Source organism: Anomaloglossus baeobatrachus, chromosome 5 (genome assembly GCF_048569485.1).
Source record: "Anomaloglossus baeobatrachus isolate aAnoBae1 chromosome 5, aAnoBae1.hap1, whole genome shotgun sequence".
Classification (NCBI taxonomy): Eukaryota; Metazoa; Chordata; class Amphibia; order Anura; family Aromobatidae; genus Anomaloglossus; species Anomaloglossus baeobatrachus.
The window spans coordinates 460,854,341-460,873,470 of NC_134357.1; the positions used below are offsets into that span (position 1 = coordinate 460,854,341).

The 19,130-nt window shown below is 43.3% G+C and overlaps 1 protein-coding gene across 6 annotated transcripts in view; it reads left to right on the forward strand.

Annotated features, from left to right (window-relative positions):
- Positions 1–19,130, forward strand: part of BCAS1 (brain enriched myelin associated protein 1) — a 194,543-nt gene that overhangs the window by 76,998 nt on the left and 98,415 nt on the right. For all 6 annotated transcript variants that reach the window (XM_075350581.1, XM_075350582.1, XM_075350586.1 and 3 more), the window contains exons 5-6: positions 9,105–9,218; positions 18,307–18,369. In XM_075350581.1, coding sequence (XP_075206696.1) covers positions 9,105–9,218; positions 18,307–18,369 — 177 coding nt within the window. The remainder of the gene's footprint in view (positions 1–9,104; positions 9,219–18,306; positions 18,370–19,130) is intronic.

Sequence of the window (19,130 nt, forward strand, 5' to 3'; positions counted from 1 at the left end):
ATGATAATATTAAAAGCTGAATTTAAATTGGGTTTTTTCATCTCTATGGTCTATTTTGATGTATACCCTTTAATATCGGCTGCGGCCTGGTTTTGCAGAGCAGGAACATGGAGTAAGAAAGTCATGACTTAGATGACGCGTTTCAGATCGATATGATCCTTAATCATTTTGAGGATAGTATTGATCCGAAACGCATCATCTACTTCATGAATGTTTTACTCTATGTTCCTAGTCACATGGGGTTTAACGTTTTGGAATAAATTTCAACCTTTTTAGTTGGATTGCTGGATTTTTTCCTTATCTTTTGTCTCCAGGTGGGCATTGATCCTTGCCTTCCTGCTTGCTGGGAAGTGTTAGGGAGGCGATGCGCTTCTGAAGATTAACAGTTCAGTCCGCTTGTCCAAACATAAGATCCTGGATCAGCACTGACCCTGGGCGCATTTGCTGATCCTGGATAAGAGTTTGTAAGCGCTGCGCTCCTTGCCTAGGAGACCTGACACTTCTGACTGCAGAGGTGGCCGGCAACCTAGGCCATGAGCTGTAAAGAATGTAATTGAAAATCCCTCTCTTCTAGAGAATAAAGAGGATTTTTAATAAATAAATTGTAAAGTTTCTTGGTTTTACAAGCACTTTGCAATTTTTACCATTTAACAAGATGAGACAACCTCTGTAACCTCCAGCTCTATGGCTAGATGCATTTATTACAGCTCATCATCTTTTCCTGCAAATTTTAAATCTATTTATATCTTAACTGGGAATCGTTCTGCCCACTATTCACATCCAAGGCTAGATTCGTCATTTAGCTGCTTTGCCGTTAGCTCTGAGGATACATGAACTTATTGGCTTCAGTGTTACATTGTGAGAAATTAATCTTGCAGAATCCGCAGCTCCTAATATTTGAGTCACCATTTTTTAAAATGGTGATAAGCCAACCCAAGTGCTCCAAAATAGCCCTCTCAAATGAAAGGGTCTTTTACCTGTTCCCACAGATCTACTTCTAAGGCCTCTTTCCTTGTCTCCGGAACGTGTTTGGTCCTTTTCCTCACGTACCGGAGACACGGGCATATGTAGACCCATTAAAATCAATGGGTCTGCGCTCACGTGCGTATTCTGCCATGGACTGTGTGTACGTGTGGAGCATACGTGTGTCCGTGTGCTCCACACGTCAAAATGTCCATTTTTCTCCGGCATCATGGGTGTCACACGGAACGCAAACAAACCACACGGAGGTGTTCCGTGTGACATGCGCCGGAGAAAACACACGTGTCTGAGAAAAAAACAAAAAACTTTACTCACCTTCTCCTGCCCTCCTGTCTCTGCCGCTGCTGTCACTTGCTTCCGACCGCCGCTCATTATGCTCATTGCATATTCACTTCACTGCGGACGGAAGCTGCAGCAGCGGGGAGTCGGCAGGACCGGAGACCGAAGATCAGCACCACGGACAGCGACGCCAGGGACAGGTGAGCAGAAAGTTCCCGTTCTCTGTGTGTTATCATGGATAACACACGGAGAACACACATGTGCCATAAACACGGCTCATGCAGGGCAATATGCACCTTTGACACGTCCATGAAAAACGTGCGTGATTTTCACGAACGTGTGAAAGAGGCCTAAGAGGTGGCAGAGAGTTAATTGTTCCACATTTGACAAAAACTTCATGTAGGTATAGTGCAACTTGCATCTTATCTACGCGTTTCAGGCATTGAGCCCTTAATCATGATCATGATTAAGGCTGTGCAGAGTCCTTGAGGTGCCTAAACACTAGAAACCCCCCACAAGTGACCCCTTTTTGGAAACTATACTCAATAAATTTATCTAGATGTTTGGTGAGCTGAGAGCTAGAGCATTTTTATTTTTTCGTTGTTGGAGCTGTATGGCAGCTTGTTTTTTTAGCATGACAAGATGACATTTTCAGTAATACCATTTTTATTTACATGTGATATTTTGATTGTGTTCTATTCCACGTTTTGTCAGCTGTATGATGAAAAGACAGTTTTTGCTTTATGGGTTTTTTTTACGGTGTTCACTGATGGGGTACGTAATGTGACAGTTTTATACATCGGGTTTTTACGGACGTAACGATACCAAATGTGGGTCTTTTTTTATACATAAATATACATATTTATTGGTATATTTTTTTTATTTTTCCAAAAAATATTTTTACAATTTTTTACTTTACCTATATGGGACATTACCTTTTATTTCCCTGATCGCAGGTATAATGTATTGCAATGCACCAACAAGGCAATACATTATATTGTATCTGTCAATGCAACACTTGCATAAGTCTCTGCGATCATGCTCCTGGCATGATCCCAGAGGCTTTCTGTAGCTCAGTGACCCACTCACCATGGCAACGATCAGAAGCTTGCAATGACATTGTGGGAAGGGAAAACTCTCTCTTCCAGCCCCGTAAATGCTGCAATCAAGATTGATTGCAGCATTTAGGGGGTTAAACAGTCAAGGACAACACAGGGACTGTCCCTGGCTGTGAGAGCTGGGGCTCACCTATCATGTAAGCCAAGTCCCCAGCGTCAATCACGCAGGCACAGCTCCTGTGTCAGCACTATTGCCAGCACATACTGGGTACATCTAAGTCCCCGACAAGCAGGATGTAACCAGTATGTCCAAGGTCGTGAAGGGATTAGTTTAAAAATAAATAAATGGAAAAAAACAATGTGAGGTTATCCATATTTTATGAAACCTGCAGAGATAAAGCAGACAGCTGCAGGCTAATGATATCAGGCTGGGAAGGTCCATGGTTATTGGGCTATTCCCAGCCTATTAATATTAGTCCACAGCTGCCTCAAAAGTGGTGCATCCATTAATGCTCCAATTCTGGTTCTTCACCTTGGTTTTCCTGATTGTCCTGGTGCGGTGGCAATCGGGGTAATGGTATTTCTGGTTGATGTCAACTGTGTAATGTCAGCTGCCATCAAGCCCTGGTGATAGAAATGGAGAGGTGTCTATCAGTCACTCCCATTGCTAACGCAGTAAGTAAAAAAGAAAAAAACAGAAATACTTTATTTAAAAAAAACACTCCATGGTTCACCAATTTATTTGTTAAAATAATAAATAAATAAATCTTTATTTTTATATAGGCCTAACATATTCCGCAGTGCTGTACATACATCAGGAACACTGTCCCCATTGGGGCTCACAATCTAAATTCCCTAACTGTATGTCTTTATGTCTTTTGGAGTGTGGGAGGAAACCGGAGAACCCGGAGGAAACCCACGCAAACACGGGGAGAACATACGAACTCCTTGCAGATGGTGTCCTTGGTGGGATTTGAATCCAGGATCCCAGCGCTGCAAGACTGCAGTTCTAACAACTGAGCCCCCGTGACGCCCATGCAGCTCCGATATAGTCCAAGGAATCTGACATAGTCCACAAATGGAAACCTGAAAAATGTAAAAAGAGAGAAATAAAAACAAGACTGTCCCTCATTCACCAATTTATTAGAAAGGAAAGTTCCCATGCAGGTTTGACATAGTCCAGCACCTCACGCGATCTTTCCCGATTCTGTAACGCTGCCAGGTATGACAAGTGTGTCACATGTGTTCAGGCCTACGGATGTCTGGCGCACGACGAAATATACAATAAACAATACAAGTAGGTGGGAACACCAGGGACACAATAACAATGGTAAAATAGCTCTAGTGAGAGGGATAAAAGGGAGACCTCCTATCCTCACTTGTAGCTGTCCCTACCATCCTAGTCCGACTTCAGGAACAAGCCTTCACAGGACCTTCAACCAAGGAGGCCAGAGAACAAATGGATTTGTATCTTCAGCAAGGAATGCTGGGTAACACCTCTACTTAAACCTTAATGGGCGTGGCTACAAAGTAGCTGCAGCTAAAACACTCAGCTAGGATTGCTGGCCACCAAAACTGACATTAACTCATAATGCCACGTTTAAATGTTGAGTACCAGATGGAAATGAGGGATCCAACCCTGAATCCGTCACTACTAGTCTCCAATAATAGAGATGACCGTGACAGATATAGTCGATCAAAGTCTGTGGATCCTCCTTCTCAAACACCATAGGTTTCCTGGCTCACTCTGCGCAAGATCTGGCGACTGAGAGAGTGGTGACGTCGGTAACGTTACTGCTCTTCACGGTCGCCAGGTCTTGCCAGGCGTTAAGAAGAGAGGCAAAGTGCTAGATTGGGGTATCTAATGGATGCATCACTTTTGTGATGGCTGCGGCATGATATTTTTAGGCTGAGAAGGACCATCCAGGCCTGATAATGTCAGCCCCCCTGTTTGCTTTACCTTGGCTGGTGTCATAGAATAGGGGGAACCCCACTAGATTTTCCCATTAATTTATTGATTTTAAGTTAAATAAGCCTAAACAGCTGTAGAATAAATACCACATAAAAGTCACTAAGGGTATGTAGTGGGGTTGTGAAAATTATATATTTGCATGATATTGATCTATGTAATATTTTTCTATCATCTATCTTATATCTTTATATTGTTTTTTTTCCTTTGAGATGTGTGCATAAAAATTGAATGGCATACAGATGGTCCGTATGATATTCGATTTTTCTGTCGCAGCCATAGACTTGCATTGGCGAGTCTTGTCCGATATGGCTACACCCCACATGCTGCAATTTTTTGTCCTCAGCCAGATAACGGCATACTAACACTGCATCATTGATTATAACTGATGCTAGTGCAATGCGATTTTTTTATCACATTGCACTCAGTGTATTTATACCCAAGTGGGAGCAAGGCCTTACACATAATTTAATTTATGGACATCTATGGTTTGATTTCTTCACCTGTGTGGACTGGATGGGTTGTTACTGACATCTGGTGAGAAATTCATGTCAATAGCTCCTTTTAAAAATATATTTGCTTAAAAAATTGTTGAAGTTTTCAATACTTACCGTATTTCACCAACTGTTTATATCAATAGTTGTCATAAAAAGGCTGTAAAGTAATATAGCTTTTAAGTTTTAAAAGTTTATTGTTATGAATTAAAAAGATACAAACCTCCTCTTCTATTAACGCTGTAGATAGTTTTTGTTATTGACATCGGTTTGATGTTTGGGGTCGTTCTGCTGCCAAATAAATTTACAACCAATCAGACTCCTCCCTGATGGTATTACATGGTGGATAAGTATCTACAAGTATTTCTCTGCATTTAGGACACAAAGAAATGGGCAACAACGAAGAGTATGAAAGACACACCATGCTTAGTTCTCTTCACAATCAGATGTCCAGCAGTGCCATCAGCTCAAGACTGACATCAACCAGTGGGACCCAGTAACACCCATTTAATGGAGTCTGACTAAACGTAGTTTTCTTGGACGAATTATGTCCAAAAGACACCTTCTAAATGGAAACAAGCCAGTTGACTCAGCTTTGCACAAAAACATAGGAAATGGGAAGCAAAATGTTTGAGAGCGGCATAATAATGAGTGGCTGTAGGAACAGTGAGGCATGGTGGAGGCTCCTGTGAGTTTGGGGCTGCATTTCACCAAATGGAGTTGGGGATTTGCTCCCGTGTAATGTGTCATCTATGCTGAGGAATACAGACAGATACTAATTCATCATGTAATACCATAAGGGAGATGTCTGATTGATGCCAGTTCATTCTGCAGCGGGACAACAACTCCAAACATACAGCCAATGTCAATATGAACTATATTCAACATATAGGAACAAGCAGTAGTGTAACTAGAGTATGATGGGTCCCGATGCAGAGTTTGAACCTGGGCCCCCTGAACCTGGTACATAACGCTCCATCCTGGTATATAGCTCCCTCATCCTGGTATATAGCTCTTCATCCTGATATATAGCTCTCCATCCTGTTATATAGCCCCCCTCATTCTGGTATATAGCTCACATCATGCTATATAGCCTCCCATACTGGTATATAGCCCTACATCCTGGTATATTTTCCCCCCTCATCCTGATATATAGCCCCGATCATGATATATAGCCCCCTCATCCTGGTATATAGCCCCCATCATACAATATAGCCCCCTCAACCTGGTATACAGTAAAAAAAAAATAGTAATAATAAACAATTGTACTCACCTACCATGGGCTCCCCTGGCGTCCTCCTGCGACGCTGGCATTCTGGCAACTTACCAGTATGTAAGTGGCACAGCGCATGACACCATTATCATGCACAGCCACTTATAGCACCAGCAGCTGTCAGCATATTTTCTGCTTCCCATGCCCAGGATTGTGCACGCTGGGAGCAATGAATGTTCATGCCTTAATCGGTGGCCGGAACATCGCAGTGCAGGAACCCGACAAGTCTCTGTGCTGTGATGTATTTCAGCTGGATGCGTGCCCTCGAACACACATCCATCTGAATCAGAAACTTGGGCAGGCGGGCCCCCTGCACCCCCGAGCCCGGTCGCAATGGCAATCTCTGCGACCATGGTTGTTACGCCCCTGGGAACAAGGAGTCCTGGAAGTGATTACATGAAGAGACAGAAGGATTTGCACAAGCAACATGCATGGATCTGTGGTTATTTCTCCAAGATGTTTGGAACAACCTTTCCCCTGAGCTCCTTCAAAAACTGTGTACACTGTACCAAGAAAAAACAATGGTTTGATGCTATTGAGGCAATGGACCAAGGGTCGCCGCTTTGCAGAGCAAGTCACGGTATCAGAGAGACTTAATGGATAAACCAAGAAGAAAGTTTATTTATCAGGGTAACAAACATAAGCTGTAGAGCAGCGGCAGGATAGGGGCATAAAGGAATAAACGGTAAAAGAGACAACTCCAGATACAACAGTGTATACTGTAACTGAGGCGGACGGCCCAGGTCGCCACAACTAGTACAGTAAGCAATACAAGTTCAAATAGCAATACAACGCACATATAGAACATTAACCAATCCTACTCTAGCCACTAACTTGACTGGTTTACTCTAAAGGAACCATGCGGATACCGCACTCTAACTATGGATGCCTATACTGGTTCCCTCACCGCCCCCACTCACAGATCTGCCCGCAGGACCAGTCCGCTCTGAGGCTTGTCGGTACGGTGGTGCACACCACTCCAGGAGGGCGATGATGGACTTCTTTTCCAAATTTGCTGGACAGCTGGGCTCATCATCCTGGGCCCTATGTTGTTCAACATTTTTATCAATGATTTAGATGAAGGTATTAAGGGTAAACTGATTAAATTTGCTGATGACACAAAGGAGGAATAGCTAATACTAGAGAAGAGAGAGAGAGGATTCAACAAGATCTAAACAAGCTGGAACAATGGGCAGTAACTAATACAATGGTTTTTAACAGGGAGAAATGCAAAGTCATACATCTTGGCAAGAATAATGAAAAGAGCATATACAGCATGTGAGGAATAGAGCTATCCAAAAGCATGTGTGAAAAAGACTTAGGTATACTAATAGATCACAGACTGAACATGAGTCAACAGTGTGACGCAGCAGCAAAAAAGGCAAACACCATTCTAGGCTGCATTAACAGAAGCATACAGTCTAGATCACGAGAAGTCATTATCCCCCTTTACTCCTCTTTGGTCAGACCTCATCTGGAATACTGTGTCCAGTTCTAGGCACCACATTTTAAAAAAGACATCAACAAACTGGAGCAAGTTCAGAGAAGATGACCAGAATGGTGACTGGTCTGCAAACCATGTCCTATGAAAAACGGTTACAGGAGTTAGGATTGTTTAGCTTGCAAAAGAGAAGACTGAGAGGAGACTTAATAGCTGTCTACAAATATCTTAAAGGCTGTCACACTGTAAAGGGATCAGTTATATTCTCATTTTCACAAGGAAAGACTAGAAGCAATGGGATGAAACTGATGGGGAGGAGACACAGATTAGATATTAGAAAAAACTTTTTGACAGTGAGGGTGATTAATGAGTGGAACAGGCTACCATGAGAGGTTGTGAGTTCTCCTTCAATGGAAGTCTTTAAAAAGAGGTTGGACGGACATCTGTCTGGGGTGATTTAGTGTATCCTGCTTTGAGAAGGGGGTTAGACTAGATGACCCAGGAGGTCCATTCCAATGCTAAAGGCCACTTTACACACACAGATAAATCTGCGGCAGATCTGTGGTTGCAGTGAAATTGTGGACAATCAGTGGCAGGTTTTTGGCTGTGTCCAAATGGAACAATATGTCCATGATTTCACTGCAACCACAGATCTGCCAAAGATTTATCTCTGTGCGTAAAGTGTCCTTAATATTCTATGATTCTATGATTCTATCAGGCAAGGAGCTCTGGCAGGCCGGATGCCGATTCTCCTATGTATCCATCCCTCTGCACATCCTGAAATCACCACTGTCCCACTTCCTGCTTCTCTCTCAACTTCTCTCCGATCAGACCAAATCAGCTACCAGCAGCAGGGGAGATCTGGGCCATACCATTATACTCTGCTAGTGAGACAGTCTCTTAAAGCCACAGTACAACACAATCTGAAAGTCACAGTGAAGCAACATCCTTACTAGGGGCTGCACTCCCCTACACTATTATGAAGGATTTCACCTCCTCTATTCACTTTGCATTTTGTTAATTGATAAAACTAAACTAATAATTACTCTTGCTTTGCAGAATTTTGTATTTTTTCCACATCGGGCACTATCCGAAAGAGTCGCCTGTCTCAAAGGCCTCGTATAAACTGGAAAGCATAAGATGTAGCTATACTTTGCTGTATTTACAAAGTTTTCTGAGCAATTCCAGGTGGTCGTCTCAAAGACGTTTCGCTGTATATTCTACTCTACTCAGGGATGAGCGCAATGAGAGAAGGGAGGCATTTTGTAGCCGGTGGATAATCGTCCATTGAGGAAGTCTGAGCCAATAACCTGGACACGTGTCCCATCTTCCAACTGGTGAACTGGCCAAAAGAAAAGGGGATTTGTTTGGGTGGCCGCGCGCACTGCTCCATGTCTGTGGCCGGCTCTGTTCAGCAGGACAGAATGTTACTCGAGCCATTGGTAAATTGTGAATATATTATGGCCAATAACAATGCGCAGACAATGGACGATTGTTCGGCCCATGTGGGATCAAGAATGACAGGAATTAGGATTGTGAGAGAGGAATGAGGCAAATAAGGAATAGGGCTGCGCTGAGCTGAATAAACAGGATCTGTCTCTCCCCGCAGAGCGTAGAGGATTACGACCAGGCGGCAAGTGCAGAGGAGCAGAGTGCATCCGAAGACACACAGAACACTCCACCTGCGGAGCTGCACCCAGTCATGAGCTTCTTCAAGACCCTGGTAAGGAATGGGGGTTCTGCGTCTGAAAACCAGCTCAGCATCAGCATATGGCAGAAGCCCAGATTAAGGGGCTGCCCTGTGAAAAGATAACTGGTCCTAAAGGCTTGCAGTCTAAAGGAGAATGCATTCACCAGACTGGAGGCGTTTAGTGCAAGTGTGTGAACCATAATTGTTTAATAAGTAAAATTACATATGTAGCAGAGGGAAGATAGGTAAATATAGAGATGCGGAGTTTGTCATTTGGCATTTTTAATGGTTAGCACAGCATTTTATCTGTGGTGTTACATAGGTCTGCACACAACATCTGCTACATTATCTGTACTCAGAGAGTTATCATTGTGTTATATGTGGTGTTACATAGGACTGCAGGTGACATCTACCATATTATCTGTACTTAGAGAATTATCACTGTTTTATATGTGGTGTTACATAGGACTGCAGGTGACATCTACCACATTATCTGTACTCAGAGTCACTATGTTATATGTGGTGTTACATAGGACTGCAGGTGACATCTACAACATTATCTGTACTCAGAGAGTTATCACTGTGTTATCTGTGGTGTTACATAGGACTGCAGGTGACCTCTACCACATTATCTGTACTCAGAGTCACTATGTTATATGTGATGTTACATAGGACTGCAGGTGACATCCACCACATTATCTGTACTCAGAGAGTTATCACTGTGTATTTTGTGGTGTTACATAGGACTGCAGGTGACATCTACCACATTATATGTACTAAGAGATTTATCACTTTGTTATCTGTGGTGTTACATAGGTGACATCTACTACTCATAGGTATTGCTGTGTTATCTGTGGTGTTACATAGGACTGCAGGTGACATATATTTCATTACGTGTACACAGAGAGTTATCACTGTGTTATCTGTGGTGTTACATAGGACTGCAGGTGACATCTACTACATTATCTGTACTCAGAGAGTTATCACTGTGTATTCTGTGGTGTTACATAGGACTGCAGGTGACATCTACCACATTAGCTGTACTCAGAGTCACTATGTTATATGTGATGTTACATAGGACTGCAGGTGACATCCACCACATTATCTGTACTCAGAGAGTTATCACTGTGTATTTTGTGGTGTTACATAGGACTGCAGGTGACATCTACCACATTATATGTACTAAGAGATTTATCACTTTGTTATCTGTGGTGTTACATAAGTGACATCTACTACTCATAGTTATTGCTGTGTTATCTGTGGTGTTACATAGGACTGCAGGTGACATATATTTCATTACGTGTACACAGAGAGTTATCACTGTGTTATCTGTGGTGTTACATAGGACTGCAGGTGACATCTACTACATTATCTGTACTCAGAGAGTTATCACTGTGTATTCTGTGGTGTTACATAGGACTGCAGGTGACATCTACAACATTAGCTGTACTCAGAGTTATCACTGTGTATTCTGTGGTGTTACATAGGACTGCAAGTGACATCTACTACATTATCCGTACTGATAGTTATAGCTGTTATCTTTGGTGTTACATAGCACCAAAGCAGGGGCTGACATATCACTGGGTCAACCTATGCAGCCGACCCAAGAGGGATGGGGTCCTCCAAACCAGGTGGAAGTGTGCATTATGATTGACTGCAAAGGGCCCATAACTGTGCTTGCACAGGAGACTATTCTGTCTGTGTCCCCCCTGACTGCAAGGAATATCTACTACATTATCTGTACTCAGAGTTATCATCACTGTGGTGTTACATAGGACTGCATTTGACATGATCTGCTACATTAGCTGTACTCAAAGTTATAACTGTGTTATATGTGGTGTTACATAGGACTGCAGGTGACATTGATTACATTACTCAGAGAGTACTCAGAGAGTTATCACTGAGCTCTGTCAGCTGTTACTTAGGACTGCAGGTGACATATACCACGTTATCTGTACTTGTGGAATTATTATGTCACTGTGGTGTTACATAGGACTGCAGGTAACATCTACCACATTATCCGTACTCAGAGAGTTATTGTGTTTTCTGTGGTGTTACATGGGACTGTGGGTGACATCTATTACATTATCTGTAGTTAAGGAGGTATTAAAGTCATCTGTTGTATTACATAGGACTGCTGATAACTACTGCATTATCTGTACTTATAGAGATATTACTATGTGATCTGTTGTGTTACATAGGACTTCAGATAACATTTACTAATCTAGTACAGTTCTTTACTACTATCACTGTGTTATCTGTTGTGTTATATGGGAGTGCACATATTATCAACTACACTAGCTGTACTCAAGAGAGTTATCAGTGAGTTATCTGTGGTGTTACATAGGACTGCAGGTAACTATTGCAATGTCTGTGTTATGAAACATTATTTATTATTATAGTGCAATTTATTAAATGCTGCTTTACATGTGAAAAGGGGTTATACATAATAAATACAAGTACAATAATCATGAACAATACAAGGCACAGACTGGTACAGGAGGAAAAAGGACCCTGCTGGCGAGGGATCAGTCTACAGGGGCCAGATGAGGGTACAGTAGGTGAGAGTAGAGCTAGCTGTTCATGAGGCACTATAGTGGACTGAGGGTTACAGCAGGTTGTAGGCTTGTCGGAAGAGGTAGGTCTTCAGTAGTGATGGGCGGACCCAGACAGTAAGGGGTACTTCGCACGTTGCGACATGGCTACTGCGATCACGTCGGGGTCAAATCGAAAGTGACACACATCCGGCGCTGGTAACAACGTCGCAACGTGTAAAGCCAAGAAGCACTGATAAACGATCGCAAAAGCGTCGTAAATCGGTGATCTGTGTAGTGTCGGTCACTTCCATAATTTCGCTGCAGCGATAGGTACGATGTTGTTCCTCGTTCCTGCGGCAGCACACATCGCTGTGTATGAAGCCGCAGGAGCGAGGAACATCTCCTTACCTGCGTCCCGCCTGCAATGAGGAAGGAAGGGGGTGGGGGGATGTTTACGTCCCACTCATCTCTGCCCCTCCGCTTCTATTGGCCGCCTGCCGTGTGACGTTGCTGTGACGCCGCACGACCCGCCCCCTTAGGAAGGAGGCGGGTCGCCGGCCAGAGCGACGTCGCAGGGCAGGTAGGTGCGTGTGAAGCTGCCGTAGCGATAATGTTCGCTACGGCTGCTATCACAAGATATCGCATGTGCGACGGGGGCGGGGACTATCGCGCTCAGCATCGCTACAATCGGCTAGCGATGTCGCAGTGTGCAAAGTACCCCTAACAGTCCGAAATAAAGGTACTCGGGTGCCGGGCCCAGTGTTTGATCCAGCATCTGACCACAACCAGTCACGGGCGCTGTCTGTGGGTCAGTAACTAGGTATAAAAATAAATAAATAAAATATTTGGTGTAGAGTCCCCTCGTATTATAATACCCAGTACAGATAAAGCCCCCAGCCATGGGCTTATATTTGCTGTGCATCAAAATAGGAGGAACCACATGCGGCTTATTTTCTTTTTTTCTAAATAAATCATTTTAAAAAACTGATGTGCAGTCCCCCCATTTTTGATACCCAGCCAAGATAAAGCTGAACAGCTGGGAGTTGGTATTCTCAGACTGGGGAGGTCCATACTTATTGGACTGCCACCAAGCCTAAATATAGCAGCATGCAGCTGCCGGGGATTGTCACATCCAGTGAAGTGATTAGCAGAGAGGAGAGGCCAGGGATTAGCAGGGGGTACAGGTGTATTAGTCGGGCAACAGAGTTTATGGTAGATGAGGTTGTAGTAGTCGAGACAGAAGATGATGAGGGTATGCACTAATGTTTTTGCAGAATCTTGGTTAAGGAATGTACTAATCCTAGAAATATTTTTGAGTTGGAGTTGGCAGAAGGTGGAAAAGGCTTGGATATGTGGTTTGAAGGAGAGAGCAGAGTCAACGGTTACTCGTAGACAGCGAGCTTGCATGACTGAGGGAGTGAGCAGTCATTGATTGGATAGGTTTGTTGGGGTGGTGTAGTGAGATGGGCCAAAGATGATGAATTCTGTTTTGACTACATTAAGTTTTAGAAATGAAGCTGAGAAAAAGGATGAAATATCAGAAGACATTGTGGGATTCTTGTTAGTAAAGAAGTATGTCCAGAGAGGTAGATCTACATATCATTAGCATAGAGATGATACTGAAAGCCGTAGGACTCTATGAGCTGTCCCAGGCAGAAGTGTATATGGAAAAGAGGGGTCGAAGAGTGGGGCTTTGGGGGACACTAACAGATAGAGGGAAAGATGAGGAGGTAGTGTGAAAGTGGGATACACTGAATATTCGGAATATTAGGGATGAAGAGAACCATGATGTGAATGAGAGATGAGATAATCTATTGTAGAAGAGAATGGTCCATTATGTCGAATGCAGAGGACAGGTCCAGTGGGAGGAGGAGGACAGAGTAGTGTCACTTAAATTTGGCGGTTAGTAGGTCATTGGTGACTTTAGTTAGGGCAGTTTCAGTTGAATGATGCGGTCGGAAGCCAAGTCAAAAAGTGAGCAGGAGGGGAGGTGAGAGGACAGTTCAAGATGGACATGGTGTTCCAGTAGTTTTGAGGTGTAGGAGATAATTGATATGGGGCGATAGCTAGACACAGAGGATGGGTCAAGGGAGGGCTTTTTTTAATGATGGGTGTGATCGAGGCATGTTTAAGGCATGAGGGGAAGACACCAGTTGTTAGTGATAGGTTGAAGAGATGGGTTAGGGTTGGGTTGAAGACTGTAGTGAGGTTGGGGATGAGGTCGGTCAGGATCAGGTCAAGTTCACAGGTGGTAAGATGTGTGTGATCTGGACAGTAGAAAGGATAGTTTATCCTCTGGCATGGCGGAGAAGCTGGTTTTGGAGCTAGAGAGCTGAGTATTTATGAGGAAGGACTTGGGGGCCTGTAAGGCAAAGCTTTCTCTGATGTAGTCAATCTTCTATTTGAAGAATAAGGCAAAGTGTTCAGCTGAGGTGAGAGGAGAGGGAAATGGTTCTGGGGGAAGGAGGAGAGAACTGAAGGTGTTGAATAGCTGTTTAGGGTTGTGAAACAGGGAGGATATGAGAAATAAGTCTGTTTTGCAGCAATGTCCAGAGTGTGGACTGGAAAGTGGTGAGGGACTGTTTTTATGTGGTGAATTGTTCATTTAAATGAGATCTCTTCCATCTAAGCTCAGCAACCCCGGAAGCCCATTGTTTGGTCAGGTTGGTGTACCAGGGTTGCCTGTTGACTAGGCAAGCTTTGATATGCGTGAGGGGGTGGTGAGGGGGCGTCCAATTTGAGAGCGGCAGTTATTGTGAGTGAGCCCTTAGTCAGGATCTCAGTGCTTGATCCAGCTATGTGACACCCACAAACTGTTTTATAAACTGGTTTTAATTCAGAGCACGGTGGCATAGTCTGGTGAGCCATGGGCGGTCCCGCCTACTCCTACTAAATCCGCCTACTGTTCTCAGCACTTTTTAAAAGTGACCAAAAAGGAGTAAACTGCCCAAAAGTTGCACTTTTTTGTGCATAAGAGATTTTTGTCAAAATGTGCACCCTTTCTATTCCAGTTTTCTGCCACAACAGTGATAAATTCACCTTGTTGTAAATTGTGCCTAGTTTATTAGGAAATTAATTATCAGACACATGAATGTCATACCCCAGGCACTGCTGGTACAGGCTGCAAGTGCCTCCTTGTGTCTTATCAGCCGCGCACTGTCACTGGTCATACAATGTGCTCTTTGTGGCTTTGTGTTTTGGAGATTGTGGCTCTTGTGTTCTGGTGCCCGGAGTTTCCATTGTATCTTTCTTAATACTTTGTATAATAAACAAGAACAGGGTTACAATAAAGTTTATCATTTCAGAAGTAACCCCTTAGGGCATTGGGCGCAGCCATCTATCAAGCACCCAAGTAAAGTCCCCAAACAGGCCCTAAAACGTGATATTTATTGGTATATTGTAAAACCTATAGCTTATGGCATAGTCTTTATTAAGTGTCAAATTAAAAATAGAAAATATTGAATTATGTGCTAGGAGGACTGTAATGTAATGATATTTATAATAGCCCCACGTCTGTACTAATTATTGCACACCGATGGTCCGGACAGCGACTATATGTCTGTAATTGCATCACACACTGAAAAGTAACACCCTCTACATATGCCCTCTCCTCCCCCGACATGTTTCACTAGTTCTGCATAATCAGGGGTTTAGGACATACATGGGTGCTACATATATATATATATATATATATATATATATTTGGACACACCTTCTCATTCAAAGAGTTTTCTTTATTTTCATGACTCTAAAAATTGTAGATTCACATTGATGGCATCAAAACTATGAATTAAAACATGTGGAATGAAATACTTAAAAAAGTGTGAAACAACTGAAAATATGTCTTATATTCTAGGTTCTTCAAAGTAGCCACCTTTTGCTTTGATTACTACTTTGCACACTCTTGGCATTCTCTTGATGAGCTTCAAGAGGTAGTCACCGGAAATGGTCTTCCAACAGTCTTGAAGGAGTTCCCAGAGATGCTTAGCACTTGTTGGCCCTTTTGCCTTCACTCTGTGGTCCAGCTCACCCCAAACCATCTCAATTGGGTTCAGGTCTGGTGACTGTGGAGACCAGGTCATCTGGTGTAGCACCCCATCACTCTCTTTCTTAGTCAAATAGCCCTTACACAGCCTGGAGGTGTGTTTGTAGTCATTGTCCTGTTGAAAAATAAATAATGGTCTAAACGCAAACCGGATGGAATAGCATGCCGCTGCAAGATGCTGTGGTAGCCATGCTGGTTCAGTATGCCTTCAATTTTTAATAAATCCCCAACAGTGTCACCAGCAAAGCACCCCCACACCATCACACCTCCTCCTCCATGCTTCATGGTGGGAACCAGGCATGTAGAGTCCATCCGTTCACCTTTTCTACAAAGACACGGTGGTTGGATCCAAAGATCTCAAATTTGGACTCATCAGACCATAGCACAGATTTTCACTGGTCTAATGTCCATCCCTTGTGTTCTTTAGCCCAAACATGTCTCTTCTGCTTGTTGCATGTCCTTAGCAGTGGTTTCCTAGCAGCTATTTTACCATGAAGGCCTGCTGCACAAAGTCTCCTCTTAATAATTGTTCTAGAGATGACAAGGTGTGTCCAAACTTTTGATCTGTTCTGTATATGTATATATATATATATATATATATATATATATATATATATACTACTATGCATCATTCAGCTGCTACTCACATTTAAACATACACAGCATTGATGTTTCGTTACAAGTAGCAGTCTGATAGGAGACAAGGTACAATATATTGATGACGTTTTGGGACTTCTGCACATTGCATTTACAGGAACTTTCATTACCTCCCATTCTTAATCCGAAGACACCCACGTTGTACCCACGTTGTGTTTTTTCTTACATTTTTTATAGCGTTTTTCCTTACTTTGGTTTAATAAATAAAAGCTAGGAAAAATCATCCCAGTAAAGTCTATGAGAATTGTGACTTGCTGTGCGCACGTTGCTTCTTTTTTCTTTGCATATTTTGTTGCTGGAAAAAGAAGCAGCATGTAAATTGTTTCTGCATTTTTTCTTCTGCGTTTTTATAATCCCTGCAATGCTTTATCACTACAGTGGATTATATCATAGCACTTCGCCTCTCACACCATGCATATAGCATGGTGTGTGAGTCTCTCCATAGCTCAGTAACCCGGGGTCGTCATGGTGATGACCCAGGGTTACTATGGCAGTGATCGCATTACAGGGACCCGATCGCCAGGGAGAGGTAAGAGATCCCTCTCCCTGCCGTCTGAATGCTGCGATCGTACTGATCACAGCATTCAGGGGGATTAAACTGTCAGAAGTGGCGCGGACATTGGGACACAGAAAAGAACTTTCCTCAAACTGTTTGCACAATGATGTAAGCTACAATTGTCCAAAGTGATTTAGGGTGCTGAAGAGACATCTTCATTAAAAGTAAGAGGCCGACTCCTGACAAAAAAGCCCCCATAACATTATTCCTCTTTTACCAAACTTGACAGCCGGCACAATGCAGTCAAGCAGGTAACGTTCTTCTCTCATTTGATAAACCCAAACCCAACTATCAGACCCAGACAGAGAAGTGTGAGCCGTCACTCCACAGTTTTTGCTACTCCAAAGTCCTGTGATGGCGGCTTTACACCACTCTGACGCTTGGTGTTGTGCTTGGTGATGTAAGGCTGCGCCTAGCTGTTCCACCAAGGAAGCCCATGTCATGAAGCTCAGTTTTTGTGCTGATGTTTGGAAGAGGTTTGGACTCTGCAGTTATGGAGTCAGCAGAGTGTTGGTGACTTTTCGGCCCTCTGCTCCTCAGCACTCGTGGTCTCCACTTAGTGGCTGAGCTGCTGCTGTTCCTTCATTTTCTCAGGAATATCATTCACAGGAGATGGGGATGAAATATCATGAACAGACTTGTTACCCCAGTGGTTCCTGTTACAGAACCGCGCTGGCATCAGGGAGCTCTTTACCACCAGCCGCTCTATCATATAAACTGGGGATGAGGGATTGGATTATACAAACATGGTAATGGGACCTGCACTCAATGATTAAGACGTGTCACACTACTTTTCTCCATATACCCATGGATTACAGATTTCTCCTATTGGTGTAGTCATCATTATGGAACACCTCCTTGTGGGTGTACGGCCAACCCAGCTATCATAAAATATATACCGATAGTTAATATTCTGCACTACGGCCTATAATACTTTATATAGGTGTGAGTAGCCCTATAGCAATATATTACATTTTTGCTAGCATGTAATGCAATACTTTAGCTTCTTAGTTTGGCCCCTAATAAACAATATATCGATAATGTTACATTGTAGGGCTTGTTCCACTAGGGTGGCTTTATGATCTTTTAGTTGTTCAGTCTTTCAGTATGTCCCATTCATCTTTTGCAGGGCTACACATCTCAGCATACCTACACCAGCAATATTTTTTACATTTGTTGCCCATAATACATGTGTCCACTAGGGGCGCCAATCCATCATCTATATACTGACACCGTCTATGTTTAAAAATGGAGATGTCAATACTTACTGGTTAGGTTCTTCTTGTTGTAGGAGACAAACTACTGACTAAAGATGTTGTATTTTAGGTCACACCCAATAAGTCTGTATCAAAATCTGAAGAGGATGTGAAGACGGAGGGTGAGAACAAGGTATGGCTCTTTTTCATCATCCATGCTTCTACGACCCATGCATCCATAATGAACGACTTTTGCATAGTAGGAGATTGTGGATGATCTCTACAACCTCCAGTATGTTACGTATCTTATTATGTATAGTGATATAAACTGTATGACATGACCATTGAGGAAGGATTCTCCAGTCGTGCTGTATGTGTGTTACCCACCAATACCATCTGTAAATAATACACGAACTGCATGTGACTTGGTTTAAAATTGGCCACAGCAGCCTTTATTACCTATTATTTACATACTAACACAAGGGGGCGCCGTCCAACGGGCGACCCCAACAAATAACAATAGGTAACACAGTAACCAATACAGTAAATATACAACCCTGAGTAGGCCCAGTCCAGGAACCACTTCTCACCCCAGTATCCCTGGCCGCAACACACCGACCCAGAGATGAGGTATTAATCACCTACGGATTAACCCCCCAACTTTGCAGAACCCCGTGCCTGCAACATCCCGGAACCTGGAGCCACCATACCAAGATGGTGTCTCTCTGTCCAGTTACCATTGCCTTCAACCGCCTCTGGACCAGACCTACCCCCCGCAGCTGTGACAAAGAAACAACCCAGACCAAATTCCCCTCGGCATTAAACACAAGGGAGGGTGGGCGGGGATCGTTCCATATCCGGAAGTCAAGAGAGAGGGGGTAAGTCAAAGTCCTTTACTTACACCCCTCAACTGTCCCACCTCTTCCTCCAGGGAACTCCTCCTACCCACCAATC